Genomic DNA, 22,463 nt, shown 5'->3' on the forward strand with positions numbered 1-22,463 from the left:
CTCCCCAGCCCCGCGGGGCTCTGCGCCCTCTCCCGCGCTCATCCGCACGGTCTGCTCGGGTGCTGCCTCTTCCTGCAGGGACCTGCGGCTCTGAGCCGCTCGGGTGTGTCAGGAGTGCAATCGCTTCCGAAGCTTCAGGCCCCGGGGGACGGGCGGGCTCAGCGGTGGGTGCTGCCTTAAGACACCCTTTGCTGGTGCGAAAGCCGGGGCTGGCATAAGGAATCAGGCCACACACGAGCAGGGAGCAGCTGCGGGGCATCCAGAGGGACGCAGGAAGCAGAGAAATGTCAGTATCCACAGTGTTTCCTGGACCTTCTGCCTTAACTTTGGAAAAGCCGTGAAGTTACACACAGCTCCTGGGCTTACTAGCTAAAAATCAGTTATTTCCGTGCTTTCTGTTGTCTTTTGCTTTCTTTTCTTCCTTTTGAGGGATAGTTGGATTTTGACAATGTCCAGTTGTAGGCATCTGGGCCCTTCTGGCTCCTTTAGGAAATTGTTCTAGTGTCCTCTGTGGGTGAGACAGAGTGGAGTGTGGTGTGTTCTGACTCGTCCCATCTTCAGAGACTTGTATCCACACGTATCTGCAACTCCCTTTCTGGCCCACCTTTCCAGTTTAATTACTAGACAAAATTTATGCCACTAATATTGGTCAGCATTAAGACTATATCAATGGTATTCCCCAAGTTCTCTGCTGCTAAGTTGTTCCCAAGAGTATTTAAGATCACATTTAATACTAAAAGAATCTGACTTTGTTTTTTGGCAACTGCAATTCGTTTCAGCCTCAGACTGTAAGGGGCTTTAAGCCTTTCAATACTCTTTCCAAGTTCACAAGTGCAGCTGTAGAGAGGGGAAGAAACTTGAGTATTTTTTATTGCCTCTGAAAGAGAAGTGGCTGAGATGCATCCCATGGCTTTCATTATTTTTATTTGACAATTTCAAAGAAAAATCATGCAGAGTGATCTAAAGAGCTAGTGCTAAGTAATCCTGGAAGAATCATGGAATGGTTTGGCTTGGAAGGGACCTTAAAGATCATCTCCTTTTCAACCCCCCATTGACAGAGAGACCTCCTACTAGACCAGGTTGCTCCAAGCCCCTTCCAACCTGGTCTTGAACACTCAAGAATCAGCAATCTCAACATGTTTGATATTGGGTTTTTTGGGAAAAAAAACATGTCAAGAACAATGTACCAGTACAGACAAACGTAGTATTAACTATTAGTAGTAATATTTAACCCTTCTATAGATTTAAATCTTCTAAAATAAATAAATGACCTTGTTTTCATTAATGTGACTTCTGTAAGACCTGTAAGTCTCTTTTTTTTTTTTTTTTTTTTTTTTTTTTTTTTTTTTTTTCTGAGCAAAGGACAGGATTCTGTATCTAAGGCCTAGGAAAGACTGATTTTTGGAATTGCAGACCTCTAATGTACATATATATATGTGTGTATATATATATATATCTTAAGGAGAAGTTTACGCTTGGGTAAAATAATTTTCTATGCATCATCAGTCTCAAGGTTATGACTAGCATTCCAGAGTTAATGAGAACACTCCCAAAGATGCAACATCTCAGATGGTAACTAAATTTAAATGGTTTATTGCTTGTTTTCAGGTCCCTTTCATATACATGTTTTTTTGAGGGATAAATAATATGTTAAAGGTTATGAGGTATGAGATATTGCAGTGAGCCTGGCCATATAAGAACAGAAGATAGATAAATGCTGAAATAAAAAATGGCATCATGTTTGTGATGAAAATTTAATATCCATGTGCAGTGCCCTGGAACAGAAGTACTTAATAACCCTTGACAAAGGAGCACGAGGCAGGACCAAAAGCTTCTTCAAAGTGATAAGGCAGTGATGAATGTCAGTGCTTTTCCCTGGTAAACCAGGGAAAACCTAGGCTGGGCTGGAAGGTTATATACTCAGCACAGAGATGATTCTCCATCCCTCTGGGCTGCAGAGTTCCTGCCACTTCACTCCTCTGGGCCTTGGGAAGAGAAGCTGCTGCTGCAGTGGTTTTCCTGTCCAGCCCTTCCTGCAGCAGCATGAGATCCATCTGGACCTTCTCGTTTTGAGACAAAGTGCATAATTTAGTCTTAAATTCTCACTGCAGGAACAATGATGCAGGGATTTGGGGGACAACGAGGGGAAATCCTGACTTTCAGCATAAATCCTTTGGCTAATAAGCCAAACTGAAAAGCCAAACCACAAAAAGTATGTGCTGCTTTCATAGACCTCAGGTTTTAACTGCTGTGAAGTTTCCCTGCTGTGAAGGAGCATGAATTCCTTTGCATTCGGAAAAGTAAATCTTTTTGTAACGCTTCTTAGACTTAGTTCCACATAATAAAAGAGCCTGGATGACAGCTCTGCATTCTGTATTTTGCAAGCCCCTCCATTTAAAAGCTTCATCTTTTCCTGTCCTCCAGCCCCTCTGACATGCCTGCTATGGAAGAGCCCTGTTGTCCTCAAAGTATGCACGGGAACAGGCTCCCCAGAGAGGTTGTGGAGTCTCCTTCTCTGGAGGCTTTCAAGACTCATCTGGATGCGTTCCTGTGTGGTCTTCCCAAGGTGTTCCTGCTGCAGCAGGGGGGTTGGACTTGATGATCTTCAGAGGTCCCTTCCAACCCCTTTGATTCTACTGTGATTCAATTCTGCTCTTAATTCTATGGTTGAAAACCAAGAGATACCATCAAGAGGGAGGTGGCATTGGTTAAAGGTCATTGTCATAAGATTTATACCGTATCGTTGCAGTGTTTTGCAATGGCCTCTGGAATTTCCTTGTATTGAAATATGCTACCAAATATGTACAGTGGGAAAAACGGGAAGAGTCAGGATGGCAAACAGTGGATATTCTATAGTTCAGGATCTGGAAAATCCTGTGGATTGCAGAGAATTAGATCTGACAAGACTGGAGATCAGAGAGCAAGTCAGAAATCACAGAGTTTCTCAGAGATTCACTTTTGGTTAAGAAGCCAAGAAGGGTTTTCTCCTTAAATTTAGGAAGTATTAGACTGGGTGCAAAGTGGCCTTGCACAGTCATTCTGGCAGTAAGAATGAAGGCAATGAAGGAGCTTCCCACATTTTTCCACCTTCTACTGCAGTTCTTCTGGGTGTTGTCAGCAAACCATGTGTGCAGACCTGAAGCCCCTGAGGTTGAGCTGCAGCCAGAAGAGATTTCTGTCTTACTGCATGTCCAGCCTTGTCATTAGAGATTGTAACTGAGTGTATGAGCGTCTTGTCATGAATAACTGTGGAGAATTCCAGGAAGACATCTGCTCAAATAACAGCAACAAATTCTGAAATATGGAAGGATTGCCCTATTAGAAAAGGCAAACAAACCAGTAAGGGTTTTGCTTTGCAGAAGAGGAAAATAAGACATAATGCAAGAGGTACATAAAGGGCTGAATAATATGTAGAAATGAGTTATTCTATTTACCCCTGCATATTTATCCTTTCAAAGGACACATGCAATGAAATTAAAAGACAACACAATCAAGAAAGAAGAAAGTACTTCAGGTGGTGGAACTCATTATCAGAAGATACATTCAACAGTGTTCAAAGCAGGATCAGAGCACTTGAGGGATCCCATGGGTCAATATCCACAAGGATGACTTATTTTGATCTTCTCACTCACTGCAAGGTTTAAATGTGCAATTCTCAAAAGTCAATTCCCGGGCAAAGATGGGGGGGGGCAAGGAAAACAGGCAGCTGAAGGGAAGACTAAACAAGCCCAGTGCACCATGGAGCAGAGCTGGAAGAGTTTTGTAATGTGAGAGACTCTAACAGGATCTAAGGGAACCACAGTGAATTGCATTATTGCAGACAGTAATAGAACAGGGAAGGCAGAGCATTGGATTATTGATGAGGGCAGAGGATGGAAATTACCTGAGGGTGTCAGTGCACTCTTTGCAAAATATATTTTCATCTAATATTTCTACTTTAAAGCATGAAAAATAAAAAGCTGCCCAGAAGTTAGCGTTCATTAATATCTGTTGCTTTAGAAAAAGGCCTCATGATTTTGTCAATTCCATCTTATTGAGGGTCTTGTTTTTTCCTGACGTGCAAGGACACAACCAGGCAGAGCTGTCAGGCTTCCTGGATGAACCTACAAGTTGCTACAGGTAAAAGGCCACCTGGTCATGTTATGTAGGCAAAGCAGTGACCTTTCTGCCCTGTGCCCTCCCAGTCTCCAGTGCCTACTGAAGAACACTTTTCACTGGACACCTGGAGAAAGTCAGTGTCTCTAACAGTTGGCCATGGCTCAGCGGGGACAGAGCAGCCTCTCTGTACCACTGCTCCCTTTGGTGCATGCTACCATTAACTTGGCTGATTCTTGATATGTGTCATGCTTACACTGAGAGCAAAAAAAGACAGGCTACTGAAGACACTGAAGTGTTCTTAACATGTAGGCAGTTTTCAAGGTCTGCTAAATTCCTTCTCTTCTGGCGGCAGCTAAAGAAGAAATCAAATCTGATTTGATTACAGCCACTAGAGAAATATTCTGGATCTTTGAATTCAGCTATAGTAATTGGAAACTTGTGTTGTAAAGGAATGATCTAAATTCATCTAAGAGATAACTTCCATGAATACAGTCTTATGAATCCACAAATGGCACAGATGCAATCAGCCAAGACAGCATTATCTTTGTACCCCTAGAAGGTTCCTGTGGGCTCGCCCTTACTCAGTTCAAAAGAGATGAAACTTCCCTTTGTTTTTTGCATTTTTTAAAAAAATTGTCTGAGATGGAGACATAGCCCCAGCAAAGTGTTGTTGGTTTTTTTTTTGCCTGAAACAAAATTCTTCTACCCAACTTATAAACCCCTGAAAAGAGGGGTTTATAATGGGGCTGCTGGTAGAGCCTTAACAATAGTGTTGTGAATAGCGCTGCTGTAATTAATGATACTTCAGAAAGACTTATGGTCCTTAGACAGAGATAAACCAGAAATATCATTGCTTCTTTGCCTCCCATCATTTTATCCTCTATGAAATTTTATGTGAAATAAGTCAAATGAAAAATGTAAGCTCTTAATCTTATCCCAGAGTCCTGTCTCTCACTTGATGAACACTTTTGCAGAATAAATTAGAGTGTTTTATTCCTTCTTTATGCACGGCTTTGTATTTAAACAGCAAAGAAAAGGACACTGTTGAGTTGGCAAAGCAACTCAAGATGATGGTCATGGAGGGGGCAGAAATTATCAATGATTTTTCTGCCATCTCAGAGACAATGTCTCTGGTCCCCCAGTAATTCAGGGCAGCTGGATTGGAAGTGTATAAAGGGGCACCTGTGTGCTGCGTAGGAGAACTGCTGCTCAGGGAAGATTTGCTGTGATGGCTCCAGCTGCAGCAGTGACAGCACAGGGGCCTGAGCAGAAAGCCAAAAGCTGTGCCTTGAATTCAGTGGATATGTCCCTTTGTGTTGAAAAAGGCAGGATAGTAAATGGGTCTTTGCTACAACTGGGAAAGGCATAGCAAGAGGCAGTTGCTAGAAGCTGAAGCCCAAAAAATTTGAATTAGATATTAAGCATTTTATGGTAACAGAGAAAGTGGGTAACCACTGGAACAAGCTATCAGAAGAAAAGTGATTCCTCTGTCTTCTGACAATACTGGAGGAAAATGAGGAGCTGACTCAAGAAATGCTTTTGTCAAAACAAAACATATTTTAGTCAAACAAAAAGAAAAGTGTCAACAGTATTTAATGGTCCGTGATGTACAGGCAGCTACCCTGATCCTCCACCAGTATGTTCTGTCTGTAAACACTGTGATTCAGTAAAGCATGTTAAAAAAGGAAATGGTAAAACACTGTGTCCTGAGCAGAGAACAGAGGAGGGAGGCTTGGAACAATCTGCTGTGGGGCTTCTGTGTTGCAGCACCTGGCGTTGCCAAAGGAGGTGCTGGGAGGGCAGCAGGGAGCGTGAGCTTCTGAGGCTCAGGGCAAAGGCACAACGTGGCTCCAAGCTCCTCAGAGTTGCCTTAACTGAGCTGCTTCTGAGCAGGGTCAGGAAGTGAGCATCAGACACCAGCCTTCAGGGGGAAAAGCTCCCCTCTGGGCAGCCAGGCTGAGGCAGCAGCTGAATGGGGGGCTGGGAAATCACAGTTTTGTCGTTGGCCATCTGGAATAGGAGTTAAAGCTCAAAACCCATCACACCCCATAATAGTCCTAGGCTCTGTCTTCTGTTAGCCTCATCCGGCTCAGATGGTATCTAGTCACTTGTTTTTCAAAAGCCTTTCTGCAGCATGTCAGGAGTTTTCTCCCTCTGCCCATAAAAGTAGCAGTGTTTGAGCACCTTCCATGTTGATTTGATTGACAACAGCAAAGTCGCTAGAGAACCTCAAGAACTTTCTGGCTGGCTTGTTTTCCTGTTACAGACTGTAGCTTGTTGTTGTACTAGAGAAGAAAACTGAAACACTTTCTTTAAATAATAGCTGAAGTTACCCTAATAGGGAGCCCTGAGATCTGTGTTTAAATTCCCCATAAGTTATAACATTGCTCCTTTAAAATTTCTCCAATCCATCAGGAACAGAGAGGGATTTATTTTTTTTTTTTAAACAAGAACTTTTGGTTTTCAATGAAATTCACTCTGGAGGGCAGAACATTTTATATATATATATATGTATATATTGTAAGGAAGATTTGTAAAGGGGCAGGATTGTGGCTATTATTAGAGTCTTTGCTAAAGAAAATCATCAAATCCTTTACAGCAGTAGGCAGATCTAGGCTAAAAATTATAACAGGATGGCATAGAGCAGCCCAGATAGCAACAGAGAGAAAATGGAGCAGGAAGAAAGAAAAAAAATGGAAACCCAGAAAGAGGAGCAGGTGCCAATTAGAATCTTGCAGGTTGCAGCAAGGGGTGAATCTGAGAAGCTGTAGGAAAAGAAAGGGTAGAGTGGATTAGTGTTAATCGCAGACACAGGAAAGTAGGAAAGGTTTTAAATGAGCTTTAAAAAGCAAGAATTGAGTTAGCAGCTCAGAAGAGAATTCCAGATCCATCAAGTGCAGGAGAAAAATAAAGTGCAGAATACAGGAGATACATCTTAGTTCTAAGCAATTAACCTCTGAAGGTAATAAGATACCTTTTGGAAGAGGAAGCTTCCCTCTCTTTCTCTCCCCAGGACAGCACTGTATTCCTTATCCTAGTGAAAATGGTGTGTTTAGTATTAGAAGAAAGTGACTCCTACATTATTTCTTTTTCACTGTCCTAATGGTATATACATACAGCACCCTCTTACAGGAGAATGATGCACTAAGGAACTAGAACTTACCCAATAGCTGGCATGAAATTTACCAAGCCAGACAGTCCAGAATCACCTCTGGAATTGGGCGAGCTACACCAGGTACTCTGGCATAGTGTTGTGCAATGTTTGCACAGCAGTCTTGGATTGTCTCAAGACCTGGGGTTGAAGATTAATTCCAACATTCACTAAAACCCCCACTGACTTCAGCAGAGAACAGAGCAGGATGGGACTTCTGCTTACAGCTCTGAGATATGGAGTGTCACTTAACACTTCTGTGCAGCCAGTTTAACTACCTACACAATCAGGGCAGGAACACTAGTCACCAAAAAAATAATAAAAAATAAGGAAAACAAGAAAAAAAGAAGAAAAAAACCCCAGTTATTGTGTGTGCTTACAAGGTGCACAATACTGTCATTAAGAAATACTATTTCTAGCTTTAGATTTATCTCCAATGTAAGGAAGAATGGCAAAGTGTTTGAGTTTAGGATTCGTCTACATAGGAATCATCAGTAAAGGTTAATGAGGAAACTAACAAGATATGAAAAGGTTGTTTTATCATCAAACACTTGCTTTTTAGAAGCTCTGTATATTCCTAGAATATCACCAATTTGTTATTTGCTAAACAGAATCTTAATCAGTCCCTTTTTCATTCCCTTACATGACATCACTTTAAGCAAATGCAGTTGATGCCTTAGCTCCTGCCATTAGTTCTGGGTCTCTGCACCACTGGGTCTCTAGCAGAACAAACTTCTTCCCATCAAAGCAGAGATGTTCCTCAGATCAGCCAGAGCTCCCCACACAGACTCTGTGCCAGCTTCATGCTTCCACATTGGCTCTGCATCAGCTGCTGAAGGACAGACGATGCTGGACCCGGTGTAACATTAGACAAGCACAGAGACTCAATGCCTAATGTAGCATAAAACCCACCAGCACCATGCCAGACTTTCCATGGTTTGTTTGGGTTTTTTGAACAAATTGAAGCCAGCAGAGTGAGTGCATATGAGCTCAGTGTTTTACATCACATTGCCACAGAGCTTTGCATCCAACACTAAGAGTCTGGTCACAGCCAAACCTGCAGTCAATTTTTTGCTCTCTAGTTACAAAGAAGGAGCACCAGGATCACTGAATTCCAACAAGTCCTGAAAGGCACGTCTGTTTTCTGTGCACTGGGATATATTTTGGTGATGAAAACAACCCTCCTGTCACGGTAGAAGAAGATGGATCCTCCATGACAGCCTCAAACCAAGCCACCATGCACGGGGAAAAGAGGAGCTCTCAGGGAGCAGAGAACCAAAAGTTTGTGCCAGCTTCTCGCTCCTTGCCAGGGCTGCACGTGCCAGCTTTTCCAGTTGGATGCGACTCTTGTAACGACCCAAGTTACACAGAAAAAAAACACCTCTGAAAACAGGGCTTCATGACAGAAACGCCTACACAGCTGTAACAGCCACTTCTCAAATGTGCTGCTGCTTATGAACCACAAGAATAATATGGCAAAATGTGCCGACTTGTGCAGTTTTTCCCTCTTTTGTTGAAACTAATGAGTCACGATTAGAGTAATGCTTTTCTGTGACTCCAAAACCATTTTGCTTAATGAGGTACTAAGTCTTTATAATTAGGCCCAGAAGGGAACTGGGACATGGCCCCTTAAGAGCAATAATTATTTAGGTTATTTATGGTAATAAAAAATTGAAAATAGGAATTCTTCCTCAGAATGTGACTATTTATTCTTTTACATATTGCCTAACAGGCAATTACCCTATTAAGGCAATGTTTTGTTGCTAAAGACATTAATTGAAATGTAAATTAAATGTAAATCAGCTAATTAAATTGATATGTAATGAACTTGTCATGCAGGCCTTTGAGATCAGATGCATTTTGCTAATAAACAAGTGTTATAGTGGTGCCATTGCTCGCTGGAGTTAAGGTTGTTTAACGTGTTGCGTTGATCACACTCTTCCTCCCCAAATTCAAAGGTTGGATTGTGTTGTTAGAGCCCAGAACGAAGGTGGCACTGGGATTTTCCAGAATTATTCCCTCCAATTTTTTCCCTGATCAGCTTCATTGCAAGTGACCCTGTCCATGCAAGGGGTATTGAAACTAGATGATCTTTAAGGTCCCTTCCAACCCAAACCATACTATGATTCCCCTGATGGCAATTGCTGTATATCCCATGGGGGCACAATTCAAGCTCTGTCTATTCCTCTGCTCCCCAGGAATGATAAAGCAGTTTGTAAAATCCCTCACCAAGACTGATGCTGCAGAGTCAGATGGCTTCTGGAGGGGTTGTTTTTATTTCTTTCTCCATGCACTGCAGCCAGTTCAGTGGGGAATGTGAATCCTCTCGACAGCGGGAGGATAACTCTGGACATTCCTGAAGGACAAGGAAATAAAATAGAAATGAAGTGATCAGAATTTGCTTGCCAATTATGTTGACAGTATACAAGGTAAGCATCCAAGCTGACATCATCAAGTCAATACAGAAACATGAGAATGAACCAGAATAACCTTCTGTGCCATCTGTACCAGATGAGTAACCTTCATCATCAAAGTGTGGAGTGGTGTCAAACTGTCGGTTAAGGGGAAGGAATATGAAGCTATTGGTTCTTCTATGAAATGACCGGTTTTCCTGCAGCTGTGTTTTGGGCTAGACCTACTAGTATTGCTGGCCTAAATTCAGGTCCTGTATTAAAGGCATCTTGGAGGATCAAACTCCCTCCCCTGACAGATACATGGACAAAACTCACTGCCAACAATTACATAACAGTAAGACAAATATCACATATTTTGCTTTTGAAATAGCTCAGGTCAGCACCTTATAAAAATCCACTGCCCACTTTCATTCAGATTATGTAGACATTTTGTGGTGCAGTCAGAAAGCTCAAGCAAATGTGTCAAAAAGGGCTGTGGGGGCAAGAGGATAGAGACGTGGTTTGGAATTGAGGAAATGTTTTTGCAGAGAGTTTGCCTGGATCCATCGTGCCATAGTTGCACCTGAGCATTCACACATAATTGTTCTCACTTGAATAAATCTGATGCTGCATTTGTAACTTCTTCTACCCAAAGAACCTTCCACCCTGCAATCCTTTGGGGCCTGGGGGTATTTAATAAACATGTCAACTACCACTCCACTTTAGCTTGAATGCAGCATCTTGTTTTTTCCTACTGAAGAACACTCCAGTTTGAAGTTTACAGAGCAATTAAAGACCCTCATGGGGCCCCTGATATGTAGAGATTGTCAGCATATGTAGATTAGTAATTGTCAAGTTTCTCCCTAAGGCCGAAGAGCTCTTAGTCAAATTCCAGAGATCATCAAGTGTTCAGATTTCAATGGGCTTTGTGTCATACACAACATAGCAGCATAATTAAACTACAATGCTTCTTTTCTAATAAACTTTTGGATCTGGCTACGTTTCTATTAGTTTCTTTTAATTAGCTATGGTCACAAAAGAAGAATGAACATCAATCTAAAGCTGCAACTTTGCTGCTTCCAAAAAGATGCCCTGGAAATAGCTTTCTCTTTTGAACTGTTGGGGTTTGGGGACAACACTTACTGCTGTGACTTGCAAAGGCCTGATGGAGGACAGAAAGCAGCAGGCTGAAGTCTTAGTCCTTCTCTGGCTCCTGGCATGTAGACACAGTTGATTGATGCTGCCATCTTGAACTATGTCTTCATTGATTCGTTGTCTTGGACCATAGCTCAAATTTTAGTGTATTCTTCACTAGTTTTGGTGTCTTTGAATGTTCATCTAGGTAGAAATTTAAAAAAAAAAAAAAAGTTACTTTAGAGGTCAGAAGAAAAAAAATAGTATAAGGGTCCTCACAAGCCAGACTGATGCTGTCTCCAGCATCCCCCCTTGCTGATCCTTGAGCTTGATCTTTGATCCATGCTGGGCAATCAAACACACACTTGAATTTAATATTAATTTGCTTGAGTGTTGCAGAGCAATTGTGCTGGCTTGCTTTTCATCTTGCATGGTCCAACCCTTGAAGATCAAATCAGTGCTCTAACATGGTATTCCCTGAAAGCCATGGGGTTACAAGAGCAACTGGATGAAGCTTTCATGCAGTAAGACTGGCCTGTGCATGTTCTGCCAGCTGGATCCTCTGCTGCAGTTCACACATCCATTGTTCCCGGGGCTTGGCAGGTACAAAGTGTTGGTCATTGGCCTGCACCCATCATTTGAGTCCCACACCATCGATCTGTGTCTGTTTGTGGACAAAGCTTATGACAATGAGTAAGTAGGTTGTTCACAAATCTCTGTGGTGTTTATATGCCTCCAAATCTCCACAGCCTTCATGTCCTCCAGCCCCTTTGTGGGCTAAAACCTCATGGCATGAAAATCACTTAAATTCTTCCCATTGTTGAGTAACAGCCGTCTGTGAAGTAGCTTTTCTTCACTTGGCCCATGGGGTATAGCAGAATAGGATGCTGCTTTCTTTTCAGAGGTCTGGGTTTGTGCTAGGGTACGAAAACTGGGTCCAAGCAGCATGAACAAAGTTGGGCTTTCAATAGTAGCCCTGGAAGGAAATCTCCAGAGTCCTAATAAAAAGAGGAAAAAAATTCCTCGTGTTCTTCCTATGATGATACATCTCAAAATTATTAATTTTGCTGGTCTTGTATCATACCCTGGGGCAAACTGCTTTTCCTGACTGAATTGCAACCTGGCGATTGGTCCAGTGGGTTTCACTGAAGCATGGCTATCTGGAAAAGGCAGCCTTATCTCTAATAAAGTAACTCCTTCAAATTTACTTCCTTCATCTTGTACTTTGGATGGGCTGCCAGAGTCTTAATGCCTGGAAAAGTATCTCTCACCATTTTAAGGGACTGAAGGTTTTCAGGGGCTGGATGGCATAATCTCCTTGCATCAGTGTTGTCGATGTCCTCCTGCGAGTGAGGCAGCCTGAGCTGCTGCTCATTTCCCTTCTTCTCTTCAGCTGCCAGCAGTCCCTGGCTCAGTAAGATCTCTGTTTTGCTCACTGGACTCTGCTTTTCCTGCCCTCCCTGAGCTATATTTTCTAAGCACCAATTTCACTCCAAAATTAAAGATTAAATTTAAAGATTAGGGACTGCAGGGTTGGTTGTTTTTGTTTGTTGTTGGGGTTTTTTTTTTGATGTCTCATACTCAGTGGCTGAGTTAGGTATCTAGATCATCTGGAGTGATCTGGCCCTCATCCCAAACCCCAATTTGACTTTTAAAATGCTCTCAATTTTAATTACTTGCTAGGTGATTAGCACCACACGTAGCAAACCCATTGTGTGTGGCATCCGTAGGGCAGGTGTGGGGTGAGGTAACGGGTCCCACTGGCTGCCTTGAGCACAAGTGCCAGAAATATCAAATATTGTATGCACCAGCCTAAGTCCCAGTCAATTCTAATTACTTTAGTGGTCTGACTCCAACTTCAGATGTACCATGGTGTAACTGAGGTCAGGATACAGTCCATGGTTCTTATCTTAATACCACTTTGGAACTGTAAAGGTTGAACTGAGCATCATCTGAGGAGAAGAGGTGAGGGCTCTGTTAATTATTCTTCTCTTCGCTCCTTGAACAAAAGGATGAAGATTGTGTCTCTGCTGAAGAGCATTCTGCCATACGGCATATTTAATTTAAAACCCAAAGAAGAATGCAGGAGCCATTCCTGCCATAATCCTTATATCAGCCTTTTCTGAGATGACAGAATCATAGAATCATTTTGGTTGGAATAAGATCATCGAGACCAACTGTATCTCTAAAGTGTTAACTGCTGAGAGGAGAAACATGAAATCCCACCACAGTGAGAGCTGATTAAAATTCAGCCCACTGTATCACCCATAAATAGGAAATAAAGAATACATGGCTGTGATTAATCATCCATAAATGGCCATTGCCTGCTTCCTCTATTCCCTACAAACACACTCCATGTATTTATTCAGCCCACCAAAAGAGTGACAAGCAGATCATTCCTATTTGTCAGAAGCTCAGATTTAAGCAAGTGCTTAAAGTGGGGGCCCTGTGCTTGTGTGTCTGTAGACATGCAGCCACATCTGCTCTTCTCTCTGATTTTCAATATTCATGAGAAAAATCAGAACGTTATGGTTTTTTATACAGGTGTACTTGTCAATAGATCAAAATGCAGAGAGGTGCAAAATCACAGCAACGAGAGCTTTAGTCAAGGAGTTGTTATGGTATTAGAAACATCAATCTCCAAGGACTGGTAATAATAGCACTAGTAAGAAAGAATGTTTCTGTTGTTACACACTGCAGCTCGGCCAAATCTGAGACCTGCAGTAGAAGCACTGAGAAAATAAATAATAAATCATGTGATATACAGAAATTAGACCTGTAGTTTGAAGCACTGGTGGGTAAAGACTGTTTTTACCACTGCGAATATGCCTTCATTAAAGCACCAGCTTGCTTGGTTGTGCTTCAGCTGAGCTCACCAGAGCAGAGCTGCCTGCCCCATTGTCTCCCTGGCGAAGCACACAAGCTTTTCTCACTGCTGTGCTTTACAGCCCAAGAGCTGCAGTCGTGGGGAGAAGGCTGCACCCACCCCCTGGCACCTCTGCTGCCACTGGGTGCTCAGTACACCAGGCAGTTCTCTCAAATACCGCTTGCACAGGTGGTGGAGGTGCAGTGCTGTTGCAGGAATGGGAGGGGACACTTAGGAAATCTGGTCCCTCTGCCCCCATCTTCCTGAATGTCCTTAAGCAAATCACTTGTTTTTTTTTACTGGCCCAGTTCCCCTACCTGTAAAAATGGATGATGAACTACAAACCTCTTTAAAGGCACTGCAGATCAAGGAGTGACAATTGCTGCAAAAACAGCTGAACGTTGATGTTATCATACTGCTTGCTGCAAAATGACCAATAAAACTGTCAGAAATTGGTATAAGGAACAGGAAACAGAATCACAGAATAAAGGATGTTGAAAAGGATCTTGAGTTCATCTCTTCCATCCCTTCTGCTCAGGTTGGGCCAGCTAGAGCAGGTTGCCCGTGGCTATGCCCAGCTGGGTTTTTAGCATCTGCAGGGATGGAGACTCCACAGCCTCTCTAGGCACTATGTTCCAGTGTTTGACTACCTGCACAGTTAAAAGCTTTTCATTTTTGTGTGTTCAGATGGAATTTCATGTGTTAGTTTCAATTGGTGCCCTTTGCCTCTCGTGTAATGTGTGGTTCCCATACACCTTGAGCAACCAGGGAGCCCCAGATGGGAACCACATGTGACCAGATTTGATCTGAATTTTTCTGGTCACCTTTGAAGTCCTAGGCTTTAATTCTCTTTTCACTTGTTTATCTCTCTTAAGGAAAGATTTGGCTACTTTTGCTTGGAGACAAATATTAGCTTGTTGAACCAGTGGGTTTATGCTTCACATCTCCTGGAGATGCTCTGGCACCATCCTAGGGCCCAGCACTCCTAGGAAGTTAGCAGAGCTTTTGTAGCCTTCCTTAGGCTGGGCTGCAGATTTGTAAAACACAGCAATTATTGCCACCACAAGACAGCTCCTTCAGTGAAAAATAATTAAATAAATAAAGCTCATACCTAAAGATTTTATCCTGCATAATTCAGGGGAAGAAATCCATACTGCATTTAAAAGATTACATCTTATCATCCAGTGTACTTATTAGCTTGATGATTTGAAAGTACATGGGGTAGAGTCTTCCCTGCTACTCTGCACTGGCACCAAAGCAGTTGTGCTGATGAATGTGTAGCCTCCTAGCTTGGTTTGGGACTGAACTGCTTTCCAGATGCCAGAACTGGCCCAGATGGGATTGGTATGTACCTGATTGACAGTGAGAAGCCCTGTCCTTGCCTGGGTGCATGTGCCTGGGGGCTGTGCCAGGGACGTCTTTCTTCTTCCTGTTTGGTTCAGTTTGTGGCTGGCACTAACAAGGGGTTAGTGGTGTTTAGTTAGCTCCCTGACTAATCCACTCTGCAGAAACACACAGCATTCCCCTCCTCCCAACAGCACAAGAACATGTTGTGGGGTTGCCAAGGGCTGAATGTCTGTCCCACTGCTGATACATGTGCTTATGACCATCGTTATTGCTTGTGTTAACTCACCTATAGCTACACACCCAGAAGACTCACATAACAAGGGATTTTGGCCTACATGTATTAAAGAGTAAGGGATTACACAAATATATGAGGGTTGTTGCTACCCCCAGGCACCTGCTCCATATCAGGGAAAGACGCAGCCAGGACCCTGTCCCCAAACTTGCTGATACTCCTGTCAGAGAAGCATCAGTATGTGTCTCATTGTCCCTCTCAGTTGTGCCATCCATCTAGGCCAATATTTTGAACCTACTGCCTGGAGTATGAACATGATTTTATATATGCTTGCAGGTTTCTGGATACTGAAAGAGTGAGGAAGTTGGAACAAACTTCAGGCAAATTTACCCTGGACAGGATTAGTTGCTCTGATGGCCCTTGATGATTTCCAAATACAGGTTCCCCTCTCCAGAATGTGCTCTCTTTTGACCCTATGTTTATCCAATGTATCCATGTCCTATACTACATGGTACCTAAGCTCAAAACTTCTACCTTGGGTTCCACCCTGTAAAAATAATTTCTAAATCAATAAAAATTAGAGCTGCTTTTTTTTTTTTTTCTTTTTTTTTTTTTCCCCCCCCAACCCATATTTATAGTTTGGGATGTCCCAGTTTGGCTGAGCTCTCAGTTAAGGAGAAGGGTGTATCCAACAGGCAGTGTGAGAGGGTGAGAGGAAGAGAAAAGGAAGTATTATGCAAAAAACCTTCTCCCTGTTTTTTCAAGGTTGAGAGGTATGAAATAGCTGCATTTAACAGCCATTATTAATTATTGTTTACTCTCTGCCAATATTGCCCTGGAAGCATCTGTGATGATTTATCCAAGCACCCACTGGCATCACTCAGCCTGTCTCATCCATGGAGTCACATTCACATCCCTTGTTGGCTCCATGACCCATTTCTCTCCTGCTTCAGCTCACTTCAGCTGCCTAAGTCTTGGGCCACCAAGTGAGAAATGGAAAAAAGGAACTCACAGGGAAAAAGGAATATGTTAGCATGAGGTAGAATTATCATGGGGTTTCAGATGCTGGAGATTAATCACAGAAAGAAATATTCCTCACCTTATCCTAAATCTTGCAACATCAGGTTCATGGGAGAGCTGAGAGTGGCATTCAAGATTTCCAGGGTGAAGTCCTGGTTTATTTAATAGAGAGGCAAAACTCTTCTTCACCTAAAAGGACCAAAGGTTTCACCCAACCCTCAATGCTGAACCAGAAGCTCTGCAAGAGCTTCCCCATGCTAAAGAGCACCTCAATGCTCTAACCAGCTTCCTGAGATAAAGTTAAATTGTGCTTCTCCATCTTTTTGCCTCCCCTTTTCCTCCTACTTCTTAGTCAAGCCTCCTTAGACTTGTTTTGTCTTTCCCACTGGGTGACTCAGGATCAGCTGCTGATACTCTTTGGGAGTGTGACCGAGCTGTGAGGGACTGAGAGGGAAAAGGAAAGTGCCAAGTACAACATGGATTTGCCAGAAAACAGCTTCCCCAGCAGGAGCTGTGCTCTGTGTCCAGCACTGCAAACACCAGCAAGGGGCCTCTCAGCCTTTACAGCTTCATAAAGGGGCATCTCACAACCACATCATGGGTAGCACTTAAGGCCTAAAAATACATAAATTATGCCACTAGAAATGTCTTCCTCCAGCCTTAAAATGTGTCAAAAATGCTATAGAACAATCTTAGTGGTGCTCACAGGGAGCAAACTCCAAACATTCTCCAGCTTCACCTCGCACCAAAGGGAAATGCACACAAATCACCATTTGTTCAAGCTGAAAGTACCAGGGGTAACAGCCCTAAATGTACAAAATGAACAGGGGGGAGACTCTTTATATGCAGTCTAATTTTATGTATGTAATGGGAGATCACAGCAGGATATCGGCTCCCTTATGACTGTGATAAAGACTTTGTCCCCAATGGCAAAACTTGCTCTAGCACTTGATTTTTCTTCCAAACACTGGCTGGTAAGAAAATATTCCTTTGTATACCCAGGCTGTTGATATTGCAGCTTAGGTTAGAATGGGATGCTTTTTGTTCCCACTGCTTCCAGACAGTAAATTTGAAACCTTTACTGGAAAAACAGCTTATTTTGTAAATTTGGAAATACTTTTTTTAACATTTTCAATTATAAAGACCTTCATAGAAAAAAAGACAACAAAAAAAGACTCTGAATTCAAAGTTCTTTTACATACCTTGCCCATCAGTATTCATGCTCTCAGCCATCCTCTATTCCTTCCACAGGAGGATTTCAAACCCCTCCAGACTTGCTCTTTCAAAAGCATATCTTCCTTCTGTGTGTGCCAACCTGCCATGGAGAGGTGCATGGAATGGGAAATAAATCACCCCTCCCTGGATCGAGCAGCTATCACAAGCCCTGGCTGCCATGCTTCTGCAATGCAGTTCACAACAGGTGCCCTTGGATCTCTGCTCAGAGCTACCAGATGGGGAAGAACATGAGTAATGAGAGGTGCTCCTCCATGTCCAGGCATCCACAGATCCATCCACAGAAGGATGGATCAGACCTGCTCTGGAATCCCCTCTCATGCACCACAGGTGTCCAGCCCACAGCGCACTTACCTCCAGAGAACGTACGAGACGGTGGCTGGTCAGCTCGGCTGGGTCCGAAGCGTGTGGCTTTCCCATGCCTGGAGGTGACCTGCGTGCACTCTGTGGGAGGCAGTCAGCAGGCTCTGGCCATCCTTCCCTCCCCTGGGTGTGTGCAGGTGCTCTCGCTCACAGGGACAAGCTGCCCTGGCTGTGACAGCAGCAGCTGTCTCAGTGCACATCTTCCTTGTAGCCCTGGGCTTGCAGCGACCCAGTGAAGTTGGTCTCTCTTAAACCATGGCTATGGACCACTGAGCACTGATAGTAAAGCACAGAGAAAACCTTAATCAACTCTTGCAAAGTGCTTGGAGAGCTTTTCCTGCACAGGGACAGAGAGACTTTCAGGGGACAGAAATCAGCTCTTTTCAAGCCATGTCAAATGTTTTTAGCTACCTCCAGTACAAAAGGAACTGCAGTGAGCCCTGATTATGAATCTTTACCATCCGGCACCTGCCTCAGGCTGCTGAGGCAACTGCTTTAACTTATTTTTATAAGCAAAGAGTTAGGTAGACACAAACAGACACACACACATTTATATAAAGCACATCCACATATAATCTAGGAGCCAAAGAGAGAATCTCTATCTGCATTTGCAATATCTTTCTGCACCAGGTAGGGAAAGCATCTTTTTCCTTTTAAGCAGGTGCTGTACATACATTGTTTCCTTGCAGTCTATCTTTAGGTTATAGCAGTTCACGAGTTTTTTTCAGCAGATGTGTTATTCAATTACTTCAGGGCTTTTCCATTTATAATGTTATGAAGCAATGATAGCCAGCAGACTTCACCTGTCTTTTAGAGATAGCCAGGCTGGTAATTTTAACTCTGCCCATTTTATCCACGCCAGTAAATCTCATAACATGGTTACAGAGAGATTCCAATTTTTGTAGAACCTTCTCCTGGGAATTCCTGTATACAATATTGCCATAGTCTGTAATGGACATAACCTGTGATTGGATTAATGTTTCCCTAGTGAAGAAGTCAAAGCGTTTCATGTTCCTCTAACTGGTTTGCAGCTCTGCAGTAAAGATCTTTGGTGTGGCAGAGGAAATAATTGCAAACATAGCCCCAATCAGAATATATAATCCCCTCACAGTAAGAGTCCATTTCAGTGCAGTTAGACAGCCTGTGCAGGGGTTTCTAGAGGGATTTTCTTGTCAGGAGAGCAGGATGCACAGAAAATGAGTTAATTTTAGCATTTTAATATTCATCACCTGGTCCTGCACAAAAGGAGGCAAATACATTGCTACTGCAAGGGAGAGCCCTCCAGCCCCCCAGGCAGAGAGTGGGAACAGTGCAGTGGGGCTCTCTGGTCTCCCCATCAGAGCAGCCCTCTGCTTGTGCTCAGGTAAACACATGCCTTTTTGAAGAGTAAATACTGTTCTGTCAAGTTTGATGCCCAGTTTTGGACCTGTATTGGCTTCTGAACCTTTTCAAATCTCTGGTATTACTTTAACTTGGCACAAGTGCCTAATGAAGAATTACTTGTTGAATATACAACGTGCAATACTTACGTCTGAGACACAGATGATTTTCCCTGGGAAGAAGAGGCTCATGGCAGGCCAGAATCAGGCTCTGAAGCAGCATCTGTCTGTTCAAATGAAGGAAAAGGACCTCAGTGATCATGTGGGAGGAAGTGAACTAGAGACTGGGAGCAAAAGGTCTCATATTTTCAGCTCCCATTATAGTCTCCCCAAGAATTTGTGAAATGGTGTGTTTACATCCCACAGACTCTGTCACACCAAAGTGAAAGCCCTCATCTTGTAAGTTAGCACAGAGCCTGCCATCAGGAAGAGCTTTCAAGAAGAGAAACATGTTTTATTGGAGAACCCCAAAAGCAGAGGTGGGTCTCTGGAGAAACCAATATAGTCAACTCTGCCTATAGGGTTCAGAGGAGAATCTCAGGGTAGAAAAAATGGATAGGGGCAACTGTGGGTGGACCAGAAGGTGCCAGAGACAAGCTGAGATAGGTGTGAAATGGGAGGCCAGAGCAAAGAGTTTGAATGTGATATGTTGGAACAAGGATGGGGAAGGCTGGGGAACAAGTGCTGCCCGGCTGAGGAGCCAGGCAGATGCTCCTGGCACATAACCTTATGTTTGGATGTTACAGTATTGCTAGGCAGGTGGAGAGGGTGGGAAGAAGGTTACTAGCATGGGAGTTGACAAATGGGTTGTCACCATTTCCCATATGGGTAACTCTCTCCAATCTGTCCTCTCTATCCAACTAAAACCTTGGGATATCTCAGTATCTCTGGCAGAGACAACCATTCTACATTAGGTCCATCCTAAGACCTGGAGCTTGCAGGCAGTGGGGCAGAGAGGGGTGACAGGAGACCAGTAAAAAGTGGAGACAGTGATTTTCAGGAAGATCCAGTTACTAAATCTAAATGACCAAATTTGACAAGGCAGCAGGAGCCTCTAACAACTGATAGCAGACCAGCACAAGGGCTTCCCAGAACCTGCTTGTCCACATCTTGGTTTTGAAGTGACTCTGGGGGCCTGTGAGGAGGAAGGAATAAAAATTAAGCAACAGACTCATTCCACAGCTTCTTCTATCACTTTATTCATATTTCTACAGTGGACTCTTTAGCAGCTAAGCAAATGCCTGAGACTCTGTCATTATATATTTATATAAGCATTCAAAAAGAAATAATGAGGAACTCTGCAAGTGTTATTCCAGTGAATATGCAGAAGGAATATTATCACCCCAGTAAACCAACTTTGAAAGTCTTCCATTAAAACCTTATAAAATCCAACGATAGCCATAAATTAACACTAGATTAATTCAAAGGAGAACTTATCCCCCCTCTGCATACCTTCTAATCCATATCTCCAAGAGGTCATTTTAATTATCACACTGTCACTGCTATTCATTACTCTGCTATTGGAGACACAGAGCCAGCACTGTGCCTTTTCGATGCCTTGGAATTCACCATGTGAAGGCATTTTATTCCCCCCCAAAACATGGCCAGTTTAACCCCTTCACCTTGAAATGCTGAAAATACCAAATTTGCTTAGTGTTTTAGATAATTTTCCTTCCAGTGGGATGTCTCTTTCTTGTTTTTAACCAAGTTCCCCTTATCAGAGAGAAACTAACTAACTAATGAAAGCCCAGCTAGCAGGTGGATAATGCAGAGACACTATCAGCTCAAGTTTTGTCAGATCCAGAGTAGCTTGTCCTTTTTCAGAGGCATGCAAAGCCATTTTTTTTGCCCTGATTTGTACCTGCTCACTATTTCTGGCCACAGTAAAGCTACCTGGAATGGAAACCATGGGCTAGTTTCTCCCAGGAGGTCTGTTGTGGTGAGCCTCCAGAAGTGCATGTGAGGTTCTGAGACACAATACACAGACTTCAGCCTTCAGTCCTCACCCTGCTTGTGTGGAAAAGAGCTCAAGGACCTTACACAGAGCTCCCTTCTATCTGTTTAGACACAGATGTGGGAACTGTATTAAAGACAGATAAGCATATATGAGGGCCTACTGGCTTCTTGGCTGCAGGACCCCTCTCGATCCTCCTCTTTTGCTCTCCAATATGAGAACCACTGGCTTCATGCTTCAAACCCACAGCACTGGCAGATGTTTCAATTAGTCATACAGGACAGGAGACAAGACTGCCTAGTGACAGTGGCTTCAAGCAGAAATTTCACTTGCTGCCCATGGAAGGAGAAGGTTCTGAGGTTTTGCTTGGAATTAGCACAATACTGTTTGTTCATCCCTTTCACCACCAGCTCACCTCACACTGCCTCAGTCACACATCTGTTAGGAAGTCCAATCTTTCTAGACCCCAGCCAGTTTTTGCTGGAGGATCATGGTTCCTGCCTGTTAGACAGGGCTTGCAGAGAGTTTCATGCCTGCAGCCTGACAGTAACATTTCTCATATGATCCCTTCCCTCAAATTATCTGATAGAAGAGCAGAAAAGCTAACCATGCAGCAGATGATAAACAGCACACTGAGGAGCACCTGCCTGACTCCCAGAAGCTATTTATCAGGCTCTCTTAATGCAAGCTAACAGGGCCAGCACATGCAATTGGCATAAGAGCTTCTGAGCCTGACACTAAAAGGGGAGCAGCATCACATGCTGTAGCAGGGGAGCCAGGACTCCCTTGTTAGCTCATCGTATGGATTACCCCTTTAAAGAGAGAGCAAGGCTGGTAGAGGAAAGGGAGGCTTTCTTATTTTAACAAATAGCTTTTCAGCCACTGCAAATTATGTCCATAAATCTATCAGGTTACTTTTTTTTTTTCCCCAGAGCTGAGACAATAAAAAAAAAAAAAAAAAAAAAAAAAGGCCCTGAGATTGATTTACCATCTATAAATAAATTAAAAAAAAAAAAAAAGAATCAATAGTAAAATTTCTAGCTAATTTCCCTTTCTCTTCCTAGGATCATTTGTTATCTTAGAAATACTTGTTTGGGAAAAAAAAAAGGAGAAACATCATCAGTTCCAGACTCTGACATGTTCCTCTGCCTCGCCCTGCAGAGCAGCCCTCCTCTTCTCCCCTCTCCTCTCATCGTGTGGAGAGCAACTGGTCCTTCAGGTGAACCTGGCTCCTCTTCTCTGGTTTGCCACCAGCATGGCTGTTCCCTTGGCCTCGTTGGGTAGGGCATTTCA

The 22,463-nt window shown here is 43.1% G+C and overlaps 2 protein-coding genes across 2 annotated transcripts in view; both read right to left on the bottom strand.

The window, feature by feature from the left end:
* SPATA6 (spermatogenesis associated 6) overlaps positions 1-17,894 on the bottom strand; it is a 57,655-nt gene extending 39,761 nt beyond the window's left edge. The window contains exon 1 of the mRNA XM_010004031.1: positions 17,829-17,894. Within this exon, the coding sequence (XP_010002333.1) occupies positions 17,829-17,894 (66 nt within the window). The remainder of the gene's footprint in view (positions 1-17,828) is intronic.
* Positions 17,895-22,359: 4,465 nt separating this feature from the next.
* The window catches only part of AGBL4 (ATP/GTP binding protein-like 4), a gene marked incomplete at its 5' end in the record, with an annotated part of 892,811 nt that continues 892,707 nt past the window's right edge, over positions 22,360-22,463 (bottom strand). Inside the window, one exon of the mRNA XM_010004032.1 lies at positions 22,360-22,461. Within this exon, the coding sequence (XP_010002334.1) occupies positions 22,360-22,461 (102 nt within the window). The remainder of the gene's footprint in view (positions 22,462-22,463) is intronic.

This window comes from Chaetura pelagica, unplaced genomic scaffold (assembly GCF_000747805.2).
Source record: "Chaetura pelagica isolate M959 unplaced genomic scaffold, ChaPel_1.0 scaffold18, whole genome shotgun sequence".
In the NCBI taxonomy this organism is placed as follows: domain Eukaryota; kingdom Metazoa; phylum Chordata; class Aves; order Apodiformes; family Apodidae; genus Chaetura; species Chaetura pelagica.